General features: G+C 50.7%; 1 protein-coding gene across 11 annotated transcripts in view; it reads right to left on the reverse strand.

The window, feature by feature from the left end:
- Window positions 1–2,048: 2,048 nt before the first annotated feature.
- Atp2b2 (ATPase plasma membrane Ca2+ transporting 2) overlaps window positions 2,049–22,428 on the reverse strand; it is a 319,903-nt gene continuing 299,523 nt past the window's right edge. For 6 of the 11 annotated variants that reach the window (XM_036181098.1, XM_036181095.1, XM_036181094.1 and 3 more), the window contains 7 exons: window positions 22,179–22,285; window positions 21,480–21,671; window positions 18,997–19,210; window positions 17,620–17,831; window positions 17,416–17,523; window positions 15,101–15,283; window positions 2,049–6,739 (listed from right to left, as the gene is read on the reverse strand). In XM_036181098.1, the coding sequence (XP_036036991.1) occupies window positions 6,428–6,739; window positions 15,101–15,283; window positions 17,416–17,523; window positions 17,620–17,831; window positions 18,997–19,210; window positions 21,480–21,671; window positions 22,179–22,285 (1,328 nt within the window). In that variant the 3' untranslated portion in view covers window positions 2,049–6,427. Of the gene's footprint in view, window positions 6,740–9,566; window positions 9,622–13,469; window positions 13,642–15,100; window positions 15,284–17,415; window positions 17,524–17,619; window positions 17,832–18,996; window positions 19,211–21,479; window positions 21,672–22,178; window positions 22,286–22,428 lie in introns of all 11 variants that reach the window. The other 5 variants (XM_036181100.1, XM_036181099.1, XM_036181096.1 and 2 more) reach the window with 3 other exon arrangements.

A 22,428-nucleotide genomic window follows, 5' to 3' on the forward strand; every position in this document is an offset into this window, starting at 1 on the left:
TCTCCAGGGCACAGGCCCCTCTGTAGCTGCACCACTGTTCCTTCAACTGATGAGGCCAAGTTAGTTTTCTCTGAGCCTTTCCTCCAGTTGAAAATGGTGACAAGGGGCATCTTATATGTAAATATAATGCACGAGGTGTCATTGTTATTGAAGGGACCTCCTGGTATAACTCCTAAAGCAGAAGACATTGAGGATCTTGGATAAGCAACAGAAACTGAAGACATTTGCAAGTAGACTGGAAGGCAAGGTGTTACAAGCTTTAGAATGCCAACTCTGGCTAAAGATGGAGAGTCATCAGAACCTCATCTCCTACTTCTGAGGGCTCATTCTTTGCCTCTTCTCTGTTAAGTGGGAAGCACAGTACAAGTGAAGTATCTCTTCTCTTGGGACCCATTTCATTTTGATTTTGTGAACATTTGCATGACCATGAGATATCCTGGGATGGGATCCAAGTCTGATTACAAGCATGTAACATTTTATATACTCTTACGAACATAGTTGGAATGTGTGTGTGTGTGTGTGTGTGTGTGTGTGTGTGTGTGTGTGTGTTTCAAGACAGTGTTTCTCTGTGTAGTTTTGGCGCCTATCCTGGATCTCACTCTGTAGACCAGGCTGGCTTCAAACTCACAGAGATCTGCCACTGCCACCTGGCGGAATTTATATGTTTTTAATAATTTTGTGCCTAAAGCAAACTTTGGTGGTGTGGGAAACCTGCTTGTGGCGTCATGTTGGCACTCAGAAAGTTCCAAATTTTCAGAATCAGGATGCTCAGCCTGTAATACCTACTCTGAAAGTTAATGTTGGATTAAATTAACCTTGGAACTGAAACAGTGCTCAGAAGTTAGATGAGACCACTGAAGCTAGATCTGGGAGCCAATCCAGCTTGTGAAGAGATGGGATTTTGTGTTTATAACTTGATGCTTGTTTCTTAGTCTGGTATACTTTCTTTCCTATGAGAGGTTTGCTAAATTCAGATTCCTTTGGTGTGCTGTTAGGTGCTTTTTGTTTAGTGTGGTGTTGTTTTGGTTTTGCCAATCTGACACAAGCCAGGGTCATCTGACAAATGGGGATTTCGTTGAGTAGTTGCACCCATCCAATTGGCCCATGGGCAAGTCTGTTGGGGGCATTTTCTTGATTAATGACTGATGTGGGAAGGCTCAGCTCAGTGTGGTTGGCACCACCCCTAGGTAGGTGGTTCTGGGAAGTATAAGAAAGCAGGCCAATGAGGAAACAGGCCTATAAGCAGTGTTCCTCCAATTCTATGCTTCCATTCCTGTCTCCAGTTTGCTGCCCTGCTTGAGTTTCTGCCTTGACTTCCTTGGGTGACGGACTGTGATTAGGATCTGTAAGCAAACACATCTGTCCTCCTCAAGGTTCATTTGGCCACCGTGTTTTATCACAGCACCAGAATGCAAATGAAACACTAGAGCACTGGGTTCCTCTTCGCTTCCCTCCTCCTCACTAGAGGACGACACCTATAATCTGTGTCCACATTTTCCACCATCTTCCTCTAGTTTATCCCAGACCACAGTCAGGCCATCCACAGCATCCTCCAGTTGCTGCCCTTCACCTCGCTGCCACTTTGCCTCTGAGTTACTCTTTTCTTCCTGAGACCCCCTTCTCCCAAGCCTCTTTTTGAGACGGGTTAATGGCTCATGACAGGTCCCTCAGATGGTGGAGCTCAAAGATGTGATAATCTAGGTCAAAATGTCTTTCCCAACCAGAGACTCGACTTCCCCAAGTTCAAATCCATAGAGAATGGGGACCCAGCTGTCCTACGGAAAAAGGCCTTGGGATGGTTACCATGCCTGCGTTTCCATGTGTGCATTTATTGTTATTGCTTAGTATAGTGTTGAAAAGGCAGACAAATCCCGTTAGTTACAAAGAGCACAAGCCAGAGATACAGAGAAATAAAGAGTGTACAATAAGAGCACAGTCACTTCCCAGCCCCGATTGTCCCAGAGCCCCCCAGAGCCCAGGCAGCTTGTGGAAGCTGGAGGCGGCACCATTCCCTCGCTACTCTGTTATAAAAGATGTGCACACAAGAGTTAGCAAAGTGTGGTGACCCCCGAGAGGAAGGGCCCTGGAGGGAGAGCACCACAGACATTACAAAACAGACCAAGGACCTGGAAGGTGGCCCCAAGTAGCCTCAAACCTTTTGTTTTGGGAGGAGGGGATGATGGTAGCTGCCCAGGGCCTAGAGTCCCATGCCTTGGGTGGGCTGGATCTATATGTTAAATCAGAGGGCTTCTTTGGACCTTGGAAGATATTTGGAGACTCCTAGGGTCTCATTGGGGCCTTGGTGCTTCAAGAAGTATCCTCACTCCTAGGGTTCTCTAAGGGTGGGGCTTCAGATACTAGAGCAGGAAAGAGTTGGGTGGAAGGCTTGTCAGTGTGTGGTTCAGTTGGCAGCCTCTTACAGCTACAGCAAGCAGGGAGGGACCAGGAGTGCCAAGATATCCAGGCAAGACATGTTTGTACCCCAAATTAATAAGAGATGACCTCCCCCCAGTAACCCAAATAAAATAACCAAAAGCCAGTTTAGAAAAGGCAGACAGGAAGTGTCGCCATGCAGAGTGGTTCTGATGAGGCTGAATGTTCTCTTTTAGTACTGGGTCTGGGAGAGGTCCTTCTTTCCTGTGCAGACAAGGGGCACATAGGGACCTGCCCTGGCATAACCACAGGAGGTGATTTGTTGGGTGGGGTTTGGTGACCTCTCCTGACAATTCTAGAGCTTAGGGGACAGGTAAGTCGACAGCTTCCCAGAACTCAGGATGTTACTTTGTCTGTCCTGACAGGACATTCTGCATGCAGAGGCTCTGAGTGGACAGTGATTACAGTGGGGTGGAGGTGGCTCATAGACTGACAGGGGCCCAGTTGAGAGGTAAGAGGAAGGCAGAAGGAAGAGAGGCTGGCAGAATTTGAACATTTCTTCAGAAGAACAGATGTAGCAGGGAATACTGTGCAGAGGGATGGGGACTCACCTCCTGCTACATACTAAAAACATTTGTGAGGGACAATAATTAAAACATGTGGCTGGTGCCAGAGTGGACAGCAGATGGGAGACGGAAGAGAAATTCCAGAATTGGGCTTAAGTCTTTATAGACATAAGGAGGTGGCAAAGGGTGGCTTTTCAACAGGCATGGGGACATAGTGGCTCTTTATTAACCAGAGGGCCCAGGATAGGGTGGGTTCTGGCTTGGGAGTGGTCAGTGCCACACCCACTTTCCGAAGCAGGGCACCTCCCTCCAGTCAGCTCTGTGCTATGGTTGGGGTGAGGGTGGAGAAATGGGGGCTGCCCCTGAATCCTGGAAAGCTGTGATGAGCAAGTTGAGCCTTCCTCCCCTCCTCCACAGATAGGTGACTCTGAAGTATCCAAAGCCATAATGCAGGCTCTCTGCTGGGCCCTCACCTATCCAAGGGGGTGGGAGTTGATGCACTTATACAGGACAGGAAAGAAGGGGGCAGGTCCAACACTAGAAAAGAGCAGGTTTCCTATGTTCTGCTTGATTTCTTTTTTTAAATACCATAGACACACCAGAAACACCTGTGTAAGTCAGAAGAGTCAGCCATGGAAAGCATAACCATTGCATAGTAGTAAATGAGCAGAGACGGTGAATTCTTTATTTACAATTATTGTCTAGATAAAAAAATTCATAAAAACAGATGAATGGTCATAAATTATTGACCCCCTAGTGGGGTGAACTGCCAAACGTACCCCATGCTGCTAGATATAGGACGCGGAAGTGCAAGCTTTGTGTACTACAGTGAGTTCTGACAAACCAATCATCTCCTGTGTGTGTGTGTGTGTGTGTGTGTGTGTCTGTGTGTGTTGATGAGTGTGAATGTGTGAGGGTAAGGGGTTAGGGCATAGGACTGTCCCTCATTCCTGACACCGGGAAGCCAATGCTAATGTCAGGCCTCCTTGCTACTCCTGTGCTCCCTGCCAAAGATACTGGCTCTGAGAACCTCTTCCTGTTTGCCCTTGAGGCCTGGTTCCAAAGTCCAAGGACTCTGGTTTGTAAGCACAACCCTGGTGGCATGGAATGAGGTCATAGATGCATGACTGAATGGAGGGCAGGATGAAAAATGTGACAAAGGAATCCCCCCCAAAAAAACCCCAAAACCAACCAAATGACAACAACAAACTCCAAACCCAAAACCTATCCTGTTCCAAGGCTGCCCCAGGTTTCCTTTCCCTCCTTGGAGGGGTGCTGTGGGCTGGCTCTGAAGGTGTCTGTCAGCACAGCTAGGGCTGGTCCACCACAGCTGGAGAGGCAGCTCTCTCTCCTGGATACATTCAGATTCCTTCGAGATACTCTTCCTTACAGAGAGATTGAGGCCAGGTGGGATGGGCGGACTTTGAACCCGAAACCAAAACTCAAGTTTTTCCACAACCATCCAGACGTGGGCCCTCCCAGCTGACTATGGCTCTTTTCCCAAGTGGCTGTCATCTTGTTTAGTGAAGAGGTCTCTGGGTCTGAGGAGGGCTGGGGGCCAGGCTGAGGAGCGAGGAGCAGTTGTGGGAAGGGAGGGAGCGAAGGATGGAGTTCACAAGTGAGGCGGAAAGTGTTTGGTTCTCCTCGAAGCACGGGACATCATCGATCATGGTATTCAAAATGTCTTTTGCACTGTACAAGTTTATGGAAAAAGATTGTATGCTGAAAAGTCTCAAAGCAAACTTTGTATTAAATACAAAAGTTCTTTTATGAAAAAAAGCTGAGACCCACAAAGTGCTTAGCAGTTAAGAGGCCGACAGACAAGCTCTTAATAAGTGGGGCTACTAGTGCTGTTATTGTTGTGGGAGGGGATAGCCACCTTTTCTCACCTGTGACACGGGAAGGTATCAGAATGGCTTCTGTCTGGGAAAGCGGGACTTGCTGTTAAAAGGCTACAGTATATATTGTGACTACAGGAAGACAATTTGGTTTAAAAATCACACTGAATACATCTCAATGTACACATCATAAGGTTCATTCGGATCTAAATAGTGCAGAGAAAAAAGGCTATTCTTCTTCAAAAAGAAAAACAAAAGCAGCAAGCCATACCGACCCTCATCCAATATGTCGGCAGTGCCTATGCTGCCATTTATAAAAGAAACATCTAAATTACTAACTAAAAAAAAAAAATCAACACAATAGCATTTGTAATATTTGAACACTACCTCGAGTCACAGACAGTGCCAAAGACAACTCAGTTCTGAAATGCTCTCTGTAAACTCAAGTGAGTTTCATTGAGAGAAAAGCCTTCTACCGGCGTCTTGGGACCTGGACGGTCAGTCGCGTTATGAACCCGGAAGCCTTCTCTCCTCTTCTCCCTTGTCTACGGTGGAGCGCGTTGCTTAGCTCCTCAGGACGGATCCCTGGGAGCTGTTGGCTTTTTGCCTGAGCTTCCCACAGTAGTGACATTATTGAAACAGAAAGAGCAGGCAGAAATCAGAGCATGGCTATTTGAAAACTTCAAGGATGCAATCCAGGGGATGTGTCTGTTGGGCTGAGCTGTTCATAAGCATCTTGGTCACCAGTGTCCTTAAACCACACAGATATCCAAAGACATTATCTACAGGTTTGTAAACAAATTACATTCTTCTTTTAGGACATAAGTTAAAATAGAGCAATTTAAGCAGAAACAAGGCAACATGCCGGCAAAGGAACTTTATATATCCATGTATATATATGTATATATATATATATATATAATATCTACCTATCTATATACACGTATACAGTCTCCAAGAAGTATACGTTGATATAGATACAAAGAAACGGATATAACCTCATGAGTGTCTGTGGAGTTCTTGGGTTCCATTGGTGCAAACCTACTCTGTGATTTCAAAAAGTTATTAAATTAATCTAGACATCTGAGACCATGCTGGGCAAGCATTTGAAACCTCACAGACCAGTGACCTGAATGAACAGCAGTCTGTTTGCAGTTCCTGTTTGCAGTTCCCACCTAAGAAAGCAAACAAAAAAATCTCCCCTCCCCAACCCTCCAAGAATCAAATGAGAGGGGACTGAAAGTGTCCAGGTACATTCATGCTGGGGACGCAGTGGCCGGCGGGTGCATGGCTGGTCCGTGTCTGGGCTGGAGCCTGGAAGGGCTCTTTTTTTGAAATTAATTAATTAATTAATTAATTAATTTATTATTATTATTATTTTTTTTGAAAAACAAAACCAAAACAAAACCCACGCCACTCTCTGCTCCAGATGACGCCAGGGCAACCTTGCCCATGACCTAGGAGTGAAAAAGAGTTCAAACAGCATGGCAGCCAGAGCAAGGGTCTGTGGGTGGAAACGGGTTCTCTTTCTGCTGTGTGGGTTCCACCGAGTACTCCTTGCCGCATTGGGGAGTCGGTGCCTGGAAGGGTGTGCGCCCGGAGGCGGGTGGCGGCGGGTCCATGAGGGTGGCCAGGCGACAGGGGCCTCAGCTAAAGCGACGTCTCCAGGCTGTGGATGGGGCTCCCTGGACTTGAAGAGGTAGCTGATTTGCTCGTGTCGGTTGTCAGGTTGATCCCGCTGTCGATGGCGCTATTGTTCTTGTTGAGCGAGGACGGCGGGCTCGAGTTCTGCTTGAGTGCGGCATCTTCTTCCAGGTCGGTGTCATCGATGAGGGGGATGTGAGGCTGGGAATCTTCGATCCGGAATTCAGGATGAGCCATGAAGTTATGGATGGAGGTTCGAGACTCGGGTTTTTCTAACCCTTCATAGAGAGAGCTACGGAACGCCTTCACGACGCGGATCTGCAAGGGAAACACAAGGGTCAGGAGAGGGCTGGGCCCTTCTGGGGACTTGGAGGAGGGTTGGGGGAGGGGAGGGCACGCAGGCGGCTGGGATCCACAGTCGCTGGTATTATGAGCATCGATGTGGACGGATGGCAGAGGGCTTGGGGGATGCATCCATGAGTTGGTTTTTAAGTGGCTTTGGTTTGGGTCAGAACTATGGTATTAGTGGGGACTGTAAGCACCATCACAGAGATGCTTGGGCAGGTGTAAACGAGAGCATGGTCCACTCCGAAGGGCACCCGACCTAGTGAGAGACTGAGCCTTGTTAATGTCACAGCAGAGTTTGACCATGCAGGAGGGTTGAGGGTTGAGGGCAAATAGGAAAGAGGAGAATCTATTGGTTAAGAAAGTCAGTCTTCAAAAACCACACACAGTTAAGAAACCAAACCACATGGAACAGGTTACAGGTCACACAGAGAAGGAACAGGAAGGAGAGACGGTCGGATGAGGTGGGATGAGAGGACACACACGAGGGCCAAACAGAGAAGGGGACATCAAGCCGAGGCAGCAGAGCAAAGCAAAGCCAGGGTAGGCTTTCTGAGGTGCAGGGCTGCAGCAGCCAGGAAGCACAGAGGAGCCGCACACAGGACACCCGGGCAGGGAGCATGCCACAGGGGTCAGGGACCACACACACACGGACACACAGCTACACTTGGAAGCCTGCACAATGTGAACAAAGTTGTTTGTGCCCAGCGCCTCTTTCCTTCATGCATTTGGGAGGTAAACACTCGAGTATGGGCTCAAAGCCCTGGCCAGCCATTACAGCTCGCTAAGGGGCTCCCTTGTTTCCTGGGGTTTGGGGTTTATTGCTTTGTTTGTGTTCTGGAAACACAAAACCAAAAAGATAAAGAAAAAGAAAAAAACACCCCCAAACCAAAAGACACAGGCCAGAAGTGGACAGCCAACTCCCAGACCCCCTTCGGGTTTTGGGGAGTGGGGTAGGGTAGAGAGGTTTGGCACTGCACAGGAGTGAGGAAGCCAGGAACTTCAGGTCCTTAGGCCTCTATTCTCTCCTCTGAAGAAAGGGAGGAGCCGGGCCTCTGGTCTCCAAGGCTAGTGAAAAGAACCCTGGCTTTGGATTAGGAAGGGCCAGGTTGAAGTCCTGGCTTGGCCATTCCTCATTCCTTGGCTGTAGAGAGCCACACCACCTATCTGGTTGTATTCCAAACTGCCTTACAGGGTGCAGAGAGACAGGAACATGTCTTGTGTCACAAGGGACTATGGGACTTGGAATAAAGATGTCTCTTGCTCTCTTCTAAATATTGGCTCAGAGTAGGGAAAAGGAGAAAATACAAGATGGCCCGATGCCACCGACAGCTGAGGGTCACATGACCTTAGCCATAGGGGCAGGAGGCCTGCCAGAGACATTTGTGGGGAGGTGTTTGGAGTCCCAGATCAGAGCTCAGCTAACCGGGGAGTTCCTCTGTGGGCCATGGTTAGGGAGATCCCTGTTCTCAGAAGAAACTTCTAGATGGCTCTGACTGCTGGGTCTGTGTCACAGCCGAAGTCAGACTGCAGTGATGAGAATTCAACTTGGCAATGATCGGCTGCCCAGCTGGGCTGTGTTGTCTGACTTTTTTCCCCAGTCACCTCTCCTCTTTTGCCGTCAGCCTTCTCTAGCTACAGCCTCTGCTTGCTTTCTGCAGAGCGCTCGGTCCTGTCTCCTCCCTCTACGCTAGCGGCCCCAGAGAACACTGCTTGCTGGAATCCAGGCAAGCTGTCAAGCCTGAGCTAGTGCAGCCAGGCCAACTGAGGCCTGGTGTTCTATGATTCTCTGAGCTATCTTTGCCTCTGGATTCCCTATGCAGCTTCTGTAGATTTTTTATTTTACAATCTGATAAGCAGGCCATTGCACCCTTGAAAATAATAATAATAATAATAATAATAATAATAATAATAATAATAATAATGGCATAGCCTTAGTTTGCTCATCTTTTCTTTCTTTGTTGTTTACTTTAAGAGAAGGTCTCATAAGACCCAGGCTGGCCTCAGGGGTGACCTTGAACTTCTGGCTCTCTTCACCTCCACTCCTTGACTGGCTTTCTTAGGAACTAAGGATCTAGTCCAGGACCTTCTGTATGCTAGGCAAACAAACACTAGGCAAAACTCAGCTGCTGGCTTCCTCATCTGCAAAATGGGAGTGCAAATGTCCCATCCCAGGATCTGTCCAGCTGGTGCGCAGCCTTCTGAGGCTGTCTTGCCATAGACGCTGGCTGGCTGAATGTCTAGTATAGGAAGGGAGTCAGGGGACAGTGGCAGGTCCTTGTCATGTGATTGACAACGTAAAGGGGACAACACACAATGAGATGAGGCCCCTTCACCCTCCCCCTGGCATGGAGACAACAGAGAGAATGAACTGCTCTGGACAGGACTGTGGGGACAAGACTTTTCGGGATACCCCGACATGGCCATCTCAAGACTCCACTTCGGTTCTCTCTGCAGCTGAAATGGAAAAAAAATAGGGGGAGCAAAAACAAAAACAAAAGCAAAAATCTCTTCCATCTCCCCTGCCTGCCTGCTCTCAAGAGGGGTTTCAGGACAGAAGACTCATGGACTCATAGGAATGTGGGGGCAGGGAACAAGGCGGGGCCAGTGGATGGGATTGTGGATGTTTGTTTTCAACAGCCTGAGGGACCTGGAGTGTTGACCACTGGGGTTTCTGGGGAGGCAGAAGCCTTGTTCTGAGGTGGGCTCCGCATACTCGAATGTTTACCCGGCTTCAAGGAAGCCAAGAGTCTGGCATTGCTTCACATTCATTTCAGGCTCAAGGTTAAAGACTCACAACCTCTTTTAATTTCACTCTCTCTTGCTGAACTCTGTGTCCAGTGTTCTCTAGCCCTCTAGGAAACAAAGACATGGAATATTCAGACAGTGGAGAGCTCTAGGGTCCCCCCAGAAGCAAGCCAATTCCTTGCCAACCCAAGCTTGCACCAAATCAGTTACCAGAATGCTAAGGAGAAACCCAGCTTTCCTCTTTGCCAAGTCTACATTGTTCCTCACCACAAATGCCACACACTGGCAGTTCTCGAAACCCATGTCTAAAGGGGACATGGGGGCACTTGGGACTCTGTGTGTGTGTGTGTGTGTGTGTGTGTGTGTGTGTGTGTGTGTGTGTGTTTAGAGTCTTGCCCTTGGCATAGTGAGGCTGTAGTGTTCAATGTGGAGCCCCTTCAGACTTGCTAAGGACAGAGATAGCTTGAGATGGGTGAGGGACCCGAGGGGATAAGAAGGGGAGGCTGACCTGGGTGAATGAGCCTGGTGCTGTCCTGGATGACCAGTGGAGGCACTGCTTCTGTGTCTCTGTGAGCTAAGGAACAGCAGTGGATACACCCTCCCTGATCTCCACACCTAGGGTGATGGAAGGGGTGCTCCCTCTCCTCTGGAAGGCTGTGGGTACCAGCCCTGGCTCCCAGATTGAAGGCCACCCTCTGTGCTCTAGAGTCCAGCCTGTTTGGAAAGTGGTGTGGAGTGGATCGCGAGGGGCTTCAGAACACACTCCTGCTGTTCCCCTTGCTGTGTGGTCTTGGCCAAGTGGTGTCTCTGGCTACCCTGGCAAACTCTCCTCTCCTCATGGTAAGATGGACATGAAGCAAAGGAAGCAGAACTGTCGGGCAGGGCTCAAGTGTATGGCATTACTGGTGTGTCCTTGAACCTCTGAGGGGAAAACCAAGTTTGATTTTGAGTCAGGATGAGAAAAACTTGCAATTCCCCTGGGTTCTCTCCTGAGTGCTCTGGTCCCATCCCCAACTGACCATGTCTCCCCATGTGTAGTGTCTGCCTGGGGCCAGCTAACAGCTGTGCTGTGGAGGGGTGCACAGTGAGCCCCCCATCCTAGCTCTTTGTGATCTACTCTTAATGACATCAAGGAAAGAAATCTGTCTCCCTTTGGGGCACATAGACTCCAGGCATTTGCTCCAGCAGGCATGCGGGCCAGTCCTCTGCAGGGGAGATCCTGCAGAGAGTCTAGTGGCCCAGTTCCCCCACCCTTTCTGTGCCTGTCATACCTTCCTATGGGAAGAAAGCATTTGGACTCCTAAAAGGACCTTGTGTAGTATCTGGAGGGTCCTCAGAGTCCCAGGAGAGTGGAAGAGGTGATGTTACAGAAACTACCCAAGCAGAGGACAAGGGGCTGTCTACTTGACATCCCATTTGTGATCTTGGTGATCCAAATACGTCTTTAAACTGGTGGCTGTCCTCCTAAGAGCCAGTGCACCCTGCTAAGGGATGGTCAGGTTGTTTCTGAGACCTCACATCCAATGAAGGGCCCAAAGAGATTAAGAATTACAAACTGGGGTTTAGAGCAGAAGGAACAGGTGGGAGACTGTGGTGGAGGCCAGGGTGAAGGAGTTTACTTTTGGCCCCTCCCTTGGTCCTGAGAGGGGATGAAGAATCATGGGCCAGGATGGTAGATGAGTTCTGGTACAACCCCAGCTAGGCTTTCTTCCCATGACTGCTCCAAAATTAGGGTCACATGGAACACAGGAGGGATTGGTCAGTCTGAAAACAAGAGAATGGGGGCACACGGGCCTGTCTGCAGAAATGTGTCAGGAACAGCCTCCTTGATGGCTTTATGGTGGTGCAGAAGGAAGGCAGAGAAGGCTGCTGAGAAGAGAGGAGAGCTTTTTGTTCTAGAATATGAGTGCTAAACTGAGGGAGGGGCTGACTCAAGGGTGACATTCAAGGATGCATGGGTGCTTGGGAATGCCATGTGATCTCTGTTGTGGTTAGGGTAAAGTACTATGCTTAAGGAAAGAGGTGAAGTAGGATGAATAAAGAATTGAGCTTGTTGGTCGGGTGGTGGAGGTGCATACCTTTAATCCCAGCACTTGGGAGGCAGGGGCAGGTAAGTTCGAGGCCAGCCTGGTCTACAGAGTTGAGTTCTAAGACAGTCAGGGCTACATAGTGAAACCCTGTCTTGAAAAACAAACAAAAACAAACAAACAAACAAAGGAATTGAGCTTGTGCCCTGGAGAATCCTAGTAGTCAGAACTCAGGGCAACACAGGAGTCACCAACAGAGCTATCTCCATAGGAACACTTGGTGACTGTACTTCAAGATGGGCGGTGCCAAGCAAGACCAGAGTTGGGTTGATGGGACAGGGAGGGAAGGAAGGCCAGATGAGCATGGATCACTCACAAAGAGGAGGAAGGCTGTTTGCTCTGAAGGGAAAACCTGGCCACGATTTGTCAATGATTCAGATACCACCTGCTCACATGTGCCTCTGCCTCAGCTGGGCTCATTTTGTACCACTGAGAGAACACTATTCAGCCTCCTTGTCATCCTGCCCAGGGAGGGCAGCACCATGGGATGGTCATGGGACACCAGCATGGACTATCAACAGGCTCCTAATGTTCTGTACCTCCTGCTGGAGGGCTCCAGCAAAAAAACCCTGGCCTGTACACAGATTCTCCCTGCTCAGGGGTAGGAGGTGTGTGAGGCTGGGTGTTCTTGTTTGGGATAGGAGTGGGGCCCTTTCTAATGCATCAAGAGATAGAGTCTGTTTCTCATCAAGGAACCTGAAGGCTGGCTGGGGCCACACACAGGTTGTGTCTACATTAAAAGGCTGGAACTGGCTGGGTGGTGGTGGAACATACCTTTAATCCCAGCTTTCAGGAGGCAGAGCCAGGAGGAGCTCTGTGAGTTTGAGGCCAGCGTGGTCTCCAGAGCAAGATCCAGGACAGGTACCACAACTACACAGAGAAACCCAGTCTCAGGAAAAAAAAAAAAAGGCCAGAACTGATGGATTACTTTGGGAAGGTTTGAATGGAGATACCTGAGGCCTTGGAGAGGCCTAGCAAAGATCTATACAAAGCCAGAGATGAGAAGCCCTAGGTCAGAGGTGGTGGTATGGGCAGATGTGCTTGGCATAAAGAAAATGAAGAGGAGGTCAGAGTCCCAGGCTACCCCTCAGATAAGAAGAAAATGATCAGGGGTAGACTAGTTCTTTTGGGAACAGCTGGTGCCCTGGTAGGATATATGTGCCCCACCATTTTCTACTTGAGATCAGCTGGATAGAACAGGAGCCTTGTCTCTTTCAGGAAGGGGTCAGACTTCAGCATGCTCTACACACTGTGGGGGAAGGGTTTGTCAGGCAGCTGGTGTGTTCAGTGGACAAGGGAAGTGTCGACATGGTGATCCCTAAGTGCTGTGGTCTGTCATTCCTGTCTGTGACATTTGACCTGTGGCGATTACTTGGCTCATGGTCCCTCTTGGATTCAGTCCCCACTGTGACTGTGACACCTGAGAGGCTTCTACACTTGACCCACATCAACCCTTTGACTGCAAGACCTCAGTCAGAGAACTCTGTTTCCTGACAAGGGAGTGAGGGGTGCTCTGTGCCTCTCTTGGTGGCTGGTACCTTCTGGCCTCGGGTGCTGAGGGGGACTGGAACCCTTGGGTTCTAGAACCTTCTTGGCTACGTTGTGACCCTTTGACAGACTCAGACCTGTCGACTGCTTGCAATTCTAATGGCCCACTGCTAGTTACAATCCTTGACACCCAGCTAACCCCACAACTGCCTGAGAACTCTTGAGCAACGAAACTGTCTTCGGTGGATGCGGCCCTTCAGCCCCTGGGCCTCACAGTGACCCCTGTCCCCCCATGTCCTCTGGAATCCCGGCCCCTGCCCGCCTGCCCGCCCAGGAGCTGGCGTTGGTGGCCAGCGGAGGCGGTAAGGAGTCACACTCACGCCCAGCTGCAGCAGGAGGAAGGCTGGTCGGAGAGGAAAGAGCATTGGATAACGAGACGTGACTAGGGCTAGAGAGACTGGCTACGTCCTGGCTCTGGCTGGTGACGGAGGACTGTCTCCGCAGGGCCCCCTGGAAGGAGGCCCCGCTCTTGAAAGTATTGACTACTTCAATCTGCAACGGAGGAGAGAACGAGACAAGTTGCGAGAAGAAACGAACACCACAGCTACACAACTGACGGGCGCCACGTCACACAACAGCCGCAGCCAAGGCGACAAGGACAACACCACTTGAAACGAAAATACCAGACACACTCCAAGGCTCGGAAAGATGTCTGCTCAGCTCTGGGCCCATCTGTAGGCCCCGGGGGTCCCAAGCAGGGGTGGGAGGTAGGTAGGGGGAGCAGGGTGTGACCTCTTCCCTCAATAGTGGCTCAGGGGCTGGGGTGGAGGTGTCAGAATGGAAGAGGGCTTCAGGCATAGCGCCAGAGCCATGTGGTGAGACCTTGGGCCAAGGTCTCGCTCTCCCGATTTCCTAGCTAGGTGACCTTGGGAAAGTCCTGTTTCTTCTTCTTAGGGAAGGGCAATGCCATCCAGCTGGCAGAGGTGTAAGTGGCATAGGCCCACAACAGAGCTCAGGGAAGGCAGGCTAGAGTGACTCACACCCACTCAGGACTATAATCATCAGGGGACTGTAGTCCCCTCTTCCTCCTGAGGTGTGAGGCCTATGGGGCAGTGCCACCTACCGCAAGCCTCCCAGGAAATAGGGGCTGCCAGGGTCCTGGTCACAGCAGGAGAGCCCGGGCCTGTGTGAGGCAGTTGTGAGTTTAAAACCCACTCCCCTAAATGCCAGGTGGGCAGTGCAGGGGCTGCAGAGTCTAATGAGTCCCTGTGCAGCATAAGGCATCCCAGTAAAACTATTTGCTGAAGTCTATGGAAACAGTGATTGGTCTACGCATCACTTGCCTGGACTGCTCCGGTGAGGGATCAGAGGGTGATGTCTTTCTGGGCAAGAGATCTCTTTCTTGGTTTCCTAAAGCACATTCATAAACTACACCTGCCCCAGGCACGGGGGCTTTGGGAGAACATGGAATGTGCATGTGTGTGGCCTTCCTGCACCATCATGTACCACGCAGTGGCCACATAGCTTTTGTTCTGAGGCAGAAGCCTGCTTCTGGCTGGGCAGACACTGTGCTCATATGTTCCCATGTGTAAGCTTGGCTTGCATGTATACCTCTGTATATGGGGATTTTAACCTTTGTTCCACATCTAGGTGGAGTCAAGGGCAGTGCTTAAAGACCCTCACAGAGGCAGAGGGTGTGTGCATGTCTGTAAAGGTCCCTGGCCGACAGTGTCTCTCCAGTATTGTCTGGCCCTCCTGGTTGCCACCCAGCCACAATAGAACCCTCACTCACCTCAGCCCTCATAGCCACCTCCATTCTCTCACTTCTGCTTGTATTGCAGAAGTGATGTGTGTGCGTGCACTCATGGCTGGGGGAATAGTGAGAGCTCTTTGGAAGCCATTGATGGACATAGCTCCTATGGCCACCCTCCCTCACATCAGAGTGTGAGGGTGCAATGGGGCACACTGGCCACACCCTCAGGTCTGGCCCAGCCCTAGGAGTTCCCCACACCTGTGTCTGGATCCGATTCAGGCCCCGGAACCACAGGATCTGGCCACGGCGAAGCTCCCGCTCTGCGTGGTCTATTTCCTCCACGTCTTCATTTAGTTCCTCTTCAGGAATCTCCTCCTTCTGTGTGAGCCGCCCTGCCTCCTTCAGAAACTTCAGTCTGCTGGTAGGGATGGTGGCAATGACCTGCAAGGGATGTACCCAGCAAAGGGTCAGGACTGAGGACTCTGTTCCCGGTCCCTAAACCCCATTCCCTCCTTTTCTGCTTATCTGTTTCCTAGTCACATGATAAGCTCCCTTTTTTAACCTGCTTCCCATTCTGACTTTCTTGTTTCTTATTAATGGCCTTTCTACTACACTTATTGGACACAAAGGACAGAATGGAATAACTTGCCCTTGAGGAACTGGCCACTGTGACTCAGAGTACCCCAAGAATACCTGGGTCATGTGACCCAAGACAAGTCCCATTCCCCTGCTGAGCTCTGGACTCTATTGGTAGCTTAGGAGTTGTGAGGACCCAGGCAGGTACTATGTATGTGCTGTAGAGACACTTTTGTGGATGTCCTTCAGTGAGCACAAGGTGTTCTGGACCTGAAGGTAGGATGTATGGGGGATACACTCATTCTTACTTTCCCCGAAGGGCTTGTTCCCCAGACTTAGGCCTGAGAGTCAGACATCAGAGGCCCCTTACACCTGTGAGGGCAGGCAAGGCTGGACCACTACTTGCTCAGGCTCTCTGGAAGTTCAGGGTCAGTGCTGGATACCGGCATCAGCCTTAGTGCTCATGAGTTTATTCCCCTGGATGCTGAGGGACCCCTCAGGATGCAGGCCTCTAGGTGCCCAGGAAATAAGAGAAAGGTCCTAATCAAATTTAGTAGGGTTTTGTTGTTGTTGTTGTTGTTTGTTTTTAGAGGCTTCTGTGTAGCCCTGGCTGTCCTGGAACTCATTCTGTAGACCAGGCTGGCCTCGAACTCACAGAGATCTGCCTGCCTCTGCCTCCTGAGTGCTGGGATTAAAGGCATGTGCCACCATTGCCCAGTTCAAATTTAGTTCTTAATGCTCCAAAGATGTGCCATAGGCCATTTTGGATGGATCTGAACTTTATCTTTGAGTTAACATTTGCCACTGTAATTTCTAAACTTAATCTTAGCCAAAAGGCTGGGAAGTGGTTCCCATTATAATCTCTGTCTCCCTGGATTTTTTGAGACAGGGTTTTACCATGCAGTCCAGGCTGGCATCAAACCAGTGGAGAACCTCCTACCTCAGCCTCCCAAGTGCTGGGATTAAGGGCGTGAACCACAACACAAGCCGCCACTGTATCACCACCTTCTCTTCCTTTTATTTTTATTCTTTGTGATGGGGTTTGGATATGTAGCCCACATTGCCTTCAAATATGCAATCCTCCTGCCTCAACCTCCTGAGTGCTAAGATTACAAATGTGTGCTACCATATCTGGCTCACTGCTGTAGTTTCTTACTCTAGCCTAGAGATAACTTGAAGAAGAAAATCATCTTAGGCCTATGATGAGTCCACTGCCGGGATATCTGGGCACCTTGGGAATACAGTCCATTTAGCTCAGTTTATGGACAAAGACACTTCTCCTATGTAGTGTCCTGGGTCAGGAGACTGAGATTCAAGCTATCAGCAGTGTGATGGTGTGTGTAGTGTGTATATACTTGTATGTGCATGCACATGTGTGTGTATGCCTAGAACTTGGGCAGATATAGAGAATGAACCAGGTGGAAGAATGTTCTAGAGATGGAGTGGCCATCAGAGAGCACCTTCAACTTAGGAGATGCTCAGGCCTACCCCAAGTCACACTGTAACATGGCAGGACATGTCCCTGCTTGGTGATATCAGGTCACTACCCTGAGGATACCACTAGATGATCCCCCTTTTAGCGTGTTGGTTTCAGGTTCTGAGCTGTGGCAGGCCCAAGCACTGAGGCAGCCTTGGTGCCTTAGTATCACGCCCCCTATATTAAATTTTTCATAAGCTTCGATTTATGGCAAGCCATGCCAGTAATACAGCATCGCCTTTGGACATATATTTATGTTAAATCAAACTGCTACAATTTAAAAAAGAAAACACCAGCAGCAGCAAGATACAGATATAAGGTCAAAACCAGAGTGCTGGTACCCACGTGGCCTGCATTTGGAGCCTTGGACCAACTTGCTATGATGCTCTGTGTTGGTGATGGCTTTCCCTGGTATGGACGTATCATAGCCAAGACCAATCCTGTTGCTCTTCCTCTTCCCTTGCTTTCAAGGCCCCCTCTGTCCACTAGCGCCCCCCCCCCCAACTCCCCACACACCGACCTGGCCCCAGACCAGCTCTCCCAGGCCGATGAAGATGCACCACATCCACTGGTCCAGCTGGAGCGGGGAACAACTGAAGGGCTTCCCGCCAAACTGCACGATCACTATCTGCAGGTCAGAGATCGGAGGGACAGACACGGAGATGGCACGGAGGGCTGGGGAGCCACCGCCTTGCCCAGCCCAGGTTAGGTGGGGGCTGGGTACCTGGATGGCAAACGTGCCCAGAACGATGGTGCAGAAGATAGGGTTCCGGAAGATTCCGTCAAAGACGTTGCGCTCGCCGTGGATTTTGCGGGCGTTGATCTCGTTGAAAAGCTGCATCATGACGAAGGTGTTGAAGATGATGGTGTAGTGCTCTGAGGGTGGCGAGTGCAGCGGTGCGTTCCTCCCACTGTCAATCTGGAACATCTTCTCACCTGCCAAGGCAGAGGGTGGGGCCGGGCTGAGGCAGGGAATGGGGTGTGGCCTGTGGTGACGGCTCAGTGAGCCAATAATCCTGTCTCTAGATCAATGGCTCTCAACCTGTGGGCCCTGGCCTCTTGGGGGGGGAGTCAAACTACCCTTTCACAGGTGTCAGATATCAGGTATCCTGCATACTAGATAATTACATTACAATTCATAACAGTAGCAAAATGACAGTTATGAAGTAGCAATGACAATAATGTTATGGTTGGGGGTCACCACAGCATGAGGGACTGTATTAAAGGGTTGCAGCATTTGGAAGGTTGAGAACCGCTGCTCTGGAGGATAAATGGCTTGGAGCCTGTTACCTTTTCTATGGCCACCTGCATTACAAAGCGACACTCTTTATAAATGTACTGGGAGGACACGAATCCTTGAGGTAAGCCACCATAGCTTAGGCAAACACGGCCTGGAGACCCATGCATTTGACCTGGTGCCCAGACTACGGTGCTCTGGGGAGATAATGGAACCAGGGTCTCACGGGTCCCAAACTGCCCTTGAACTCATGATGTAGCCAAGGATAACCTTAGACTTCTGATGCTCCTGCCTCTGCTTCCTGGCCATGGAATGAGGAAGTTTTCTTCACTGTGTGCCCCTGTCTTGTTACTGGCCCCAAACAATGGAGTCATCTGGATGTGACCTCCTAGACTGAGAGTTCACATGATCTCAGGGACTTTATTTCAGTGAAGAAAAGCTGACTCTCTGAGTGGCTGGAGGAGCTGAGGAAGGAGTCAACAGTCCAGCAGGATATGTGTCCTTCCCTGGGAAAATCTCCATGAAGACATCTTCCTGGGGTAAGGAGTTGCTAGAAGGGGTGGGGGAAGGGCCAGGTTGCTTGGCCCGGGGCCTTGGCTCTCAGAGGCTAATAAGACTTTCATCAGTCCTGGATGCTGCTGCCTCAAATGGTGTGTGCTTAGCACTACAATTGGCTTTGAAGTCAAAGCCCAGGACAGGGCATAGGGCTCCCCGTGTGCTGCAATCTACGTTTTCCTCGTATGCCTCAGTTTCCCCATGAGCAAAACAGGATGGCATGTGTGAAGCCAGATGTTGGATGTGGGCCATGGTGTGTCCAAGAAGTTGGTGACCTGGCCACAGAGGGGCGAGTACTGGGGTGCTCACCCACGAAGAGCAGGGTGAAGATGAGGGTGAGCTGGTAAACGGCGTGGCCCAGGATGTTCTTCATCATGGTCCGTGAGATGAGCGGCTTGTTGCGGCCATAAGGTTTCCTCAGGAGCAGCGTCTCGGTGGGTGGCTCTGTGGCCAGTGCCAGGGAGGCAAACGTATCCATGATGAGATTCACCCAAAGCATCTGCACGGCCTTGAGGGGCGAGTCCTACGACAGGGTTGGGGAGAAGACCATCACACAGTGGGCCACCACAGTCAGAGTGCAGGATGGGCATGCCGCAGGGTCTCAGCACTTCCTACTACAAGCTGCAGGCGAGAACGGTATGAACTGCCCACCCGGCTCCTGGGCCCACAGGCTCAGTGGCCACAGCTCCCTGACTTCTGGTAGACTCAGCCACACCCTTGCTGCTCTGCTCCTGTCTGAGACCACCTCTTAACACCCCCATCCCCAAGCCACAGCCCTTGAGTCTCAGGGGCTCGAGTCTCTCCTGTCCTGGAGATAGTGTTCTTGACCTCTGCTACCAAAGCCACCTTGCTTCTTACCCTCTTATATCTTATTGGTTTATAACTATGACTCCAAAAGAAATGTATTATCATGATAGGAAGTCTGTCAAGTAAGAAAACCGGAAAGCTAACCCAGAGGTGCTCGTCACAACCATGCTGGTGTGGACACTGTCAGATTTACTCTGCTGGAACGGGGCTGGACAGAACAACCCCAGTGTACACAGACTGAATGAGCTGGTCCCTTTACTCCTCACAACTACAGGCCTTGCCCACAGCAGCCAGAGCTGGCCTCATCTTCACCCCATGCCTTTCCCTAAAGTCATATGTGACTTTAAAAAATTTTTCTTTCTTTCTTTTTATGTACATTGGTGTTTTTTGCCTGCATGCATGTCTGTGTGATGGTATCAGATCCCCTAGAACTGGAGTTACAGACAGTTGTGAGCTGCCATTCGGGTGCTGGGAATTGAACCTGGGTCCTCTGGAAGAGCAGCCAGTGCTCTTAATTGCTGAGCCATCTCTCCAACCCCGATCTGTGACTTTTATGGCACACTGAGGGACCCCCTCCTCCAGTCTCTCTTGTCCCCAGCCTCCTAGTCACTCTCTTCCTTTTACGTCTGTCTTCTTGGACCCATACATACCTGTCACCTGCTGGGGACAAACCTTTCCCACACATGGCCTCCTTCTATCCAGAGCCCTCTGTCCCTTGCCACTGGCTCTACCCTTGACTGTCTTGTGGCCTGTGGACACCCCACCAGGAAGCTCTTCCATTCTGAAAGCTTAACTGCTTCTTGCCTGTCTGCCTTCCCCGAGTTTCCCCTGCTGCTCCTGCTGCCTCACCCCTGCCTGGTAGGGCTGCGGCTCTGGGCTTTCTCCTGCCCTTCCACATTATCTGATACAAGAACCTCAGGGTCAGGTGTGCAGTTTTCTCACCAAAGCCTGCATGGCCCTGCTCAGTCAGGGACCTGGGGCCAACTGATCCTTGTCTTTGAATCTGCTAACTGGCATCAATCCAGTCTCCAGGAAGCTGTCATGGCAATGTCTCCAAGGTACCACTAGAGGGAGCGTTTCATCCACAGACCAGGAGAGAGGCCCTTTAAGCAGAATAGGAACCCTCAACCCAACTCTCAGGGCTTGGGTGGCACATGATTAATATACCACAGCTACCATAGGCATCACCATGGTGAGGGTGATAGCCAAGGGGAGCCTATGGGCCATGTGGCCATGTGGTCCTTGGGGAGGGCTGCACATTGGATTCTGGGTTCCCCTATGGGTAGGAGCTTGTGTACCCAGGTGGTGATTGGGAATAGTCAGCGCCCTGAGACTGACTCCCTTAGAGCTGAAGTCACTCTCCTTCCCCATGCCAGAAAGCCAGCTCCTGGGAGATGCAGTCTGGTTATAATGTCATGAGATATCAGGAGCCAGGCTGAATGTCTGGCCACTCTCTCCTCTGAGCCTGTTTCTGCCTCTGTGAAATGGTACTCACTCCACCTATCTCCACCTGCCTCAGTGAGCAGCCTGCTGAGGACCTAGTAGCAGTGATCTAGACAGACAGAACCCCATTGCCTCCTCCACCCAATCCCACCTCTCCTAATCCACTCCACTCTGGAGCGAAGGCCCCACAGAGGCTGGCTGGATCTGGGTCCTTAGCTGGCCAACTGATGTCTCTTTGGCCTGCATTGCCTGTGCCCATGTTTCTGCCAGCTCCTGGAGCAAGGGTCAGGCTGCTTCTGGTCGCCAGATGGGCATGAGGTCTCATACCCCTCAGTTCTGGGGCCACCCGAATCACACTACCTCTCCATGCCTCATTTCTAAACTGCATAGGGCTGGTGGTTTCATGGAAGACTATGATGGAGTCTTGTTCTTGTGAGGCATGCCACAACGTGTCCATCCCCAGCGTTGTGTTTCCAACAACCTAGGATGTCCTGGAGGCTGCCCCTTCCCAGCCTTGGGTATGATGCTCCCGGGGGACCCACCTGTGTAATGCAGGCACCTGTGAAGGCCACAATCACAGCCACCACGTTGACAGTCAGCTGGAACTGCAGGAATTTGGATATGCTATCATAGACATTACGGCCCCACATCACTGCCTTGACGATGCTGCTGAAGTTGTCGTCTGTCAGGATGATGTCTGAGGCCTCCTTAGCCACATCTGTGCCTGCAATACCCTGTAGGGACAGGGACAGGAGCCTGGTGGGGCAGCTGTGGAGGTGAGTGGCTCCATATGGCCATTCTCATCTCTACACAGCCTTAGTCCTGTGCACCTCACCCCTGACCTAAAGGAACCAGATCGTTCAGACCACACAGAAACACACATGCATATATGCATATACATGCGTACATGCATACAAACATTTACACATATACACATGTGCACACAGCCATCCCTCTGAGGCCAACTTTCTCCCCAAGGAAGCCTAGCCTTGCCGCAATCCTCCTTGACCTCTAAGCACCCAGCACCTAGCAGGGCACTGCCTGCACCCTTCAGGAAAACCTCTGAGGCTAGCTAGGCTGGGGCTCCAAAGCTTTGGTTGACTACAAGGTGGATGGCGAGGGTGACTGTGAAGTGTGTGCATGGAGTCCCACAAGCCGGTGTGAAGCTGTGGAGTCCAAGCCCTGCCATCCTCGCCTGTGAGACCCAATCAGACCAGAAGCCCTCTCTGAGCATCTCTTACCATTGCGAAGCCCACATCTGCCTTCTTGAGAGCTGGTCCATCGTTGGTCCCATCCCCCGTCACAGCCACCACCTGCCGCTGCTCAGTGTGTGTGCTGTCAATGATGCCTAGAGGGCAAGAGGGTATGCTCAGGGCCCCGGAGCTAGCCCTGAGCCTCAGCATGGCCTTCTGGGCTGTCTGTCCAGCCAGCCCCTTCCATCACTGCTCCTCCCAGGACTTTCAGAGGTCCCAGGCTCCTCATTAACCCAGG

Source organism: Onychomys torridus, chromosome 3, assembly GCF_903995425.1.
Source record: "Onychomys torridus chromosome 3, mOncTor1.1, whole genome shotgun sequence".
Taxonomy (NCBI): Eukaryota; Metazoa; Chordata; class Mammalia; order Rodentia; family Cricetidae; genus Onychomys; species Onychomys torridus.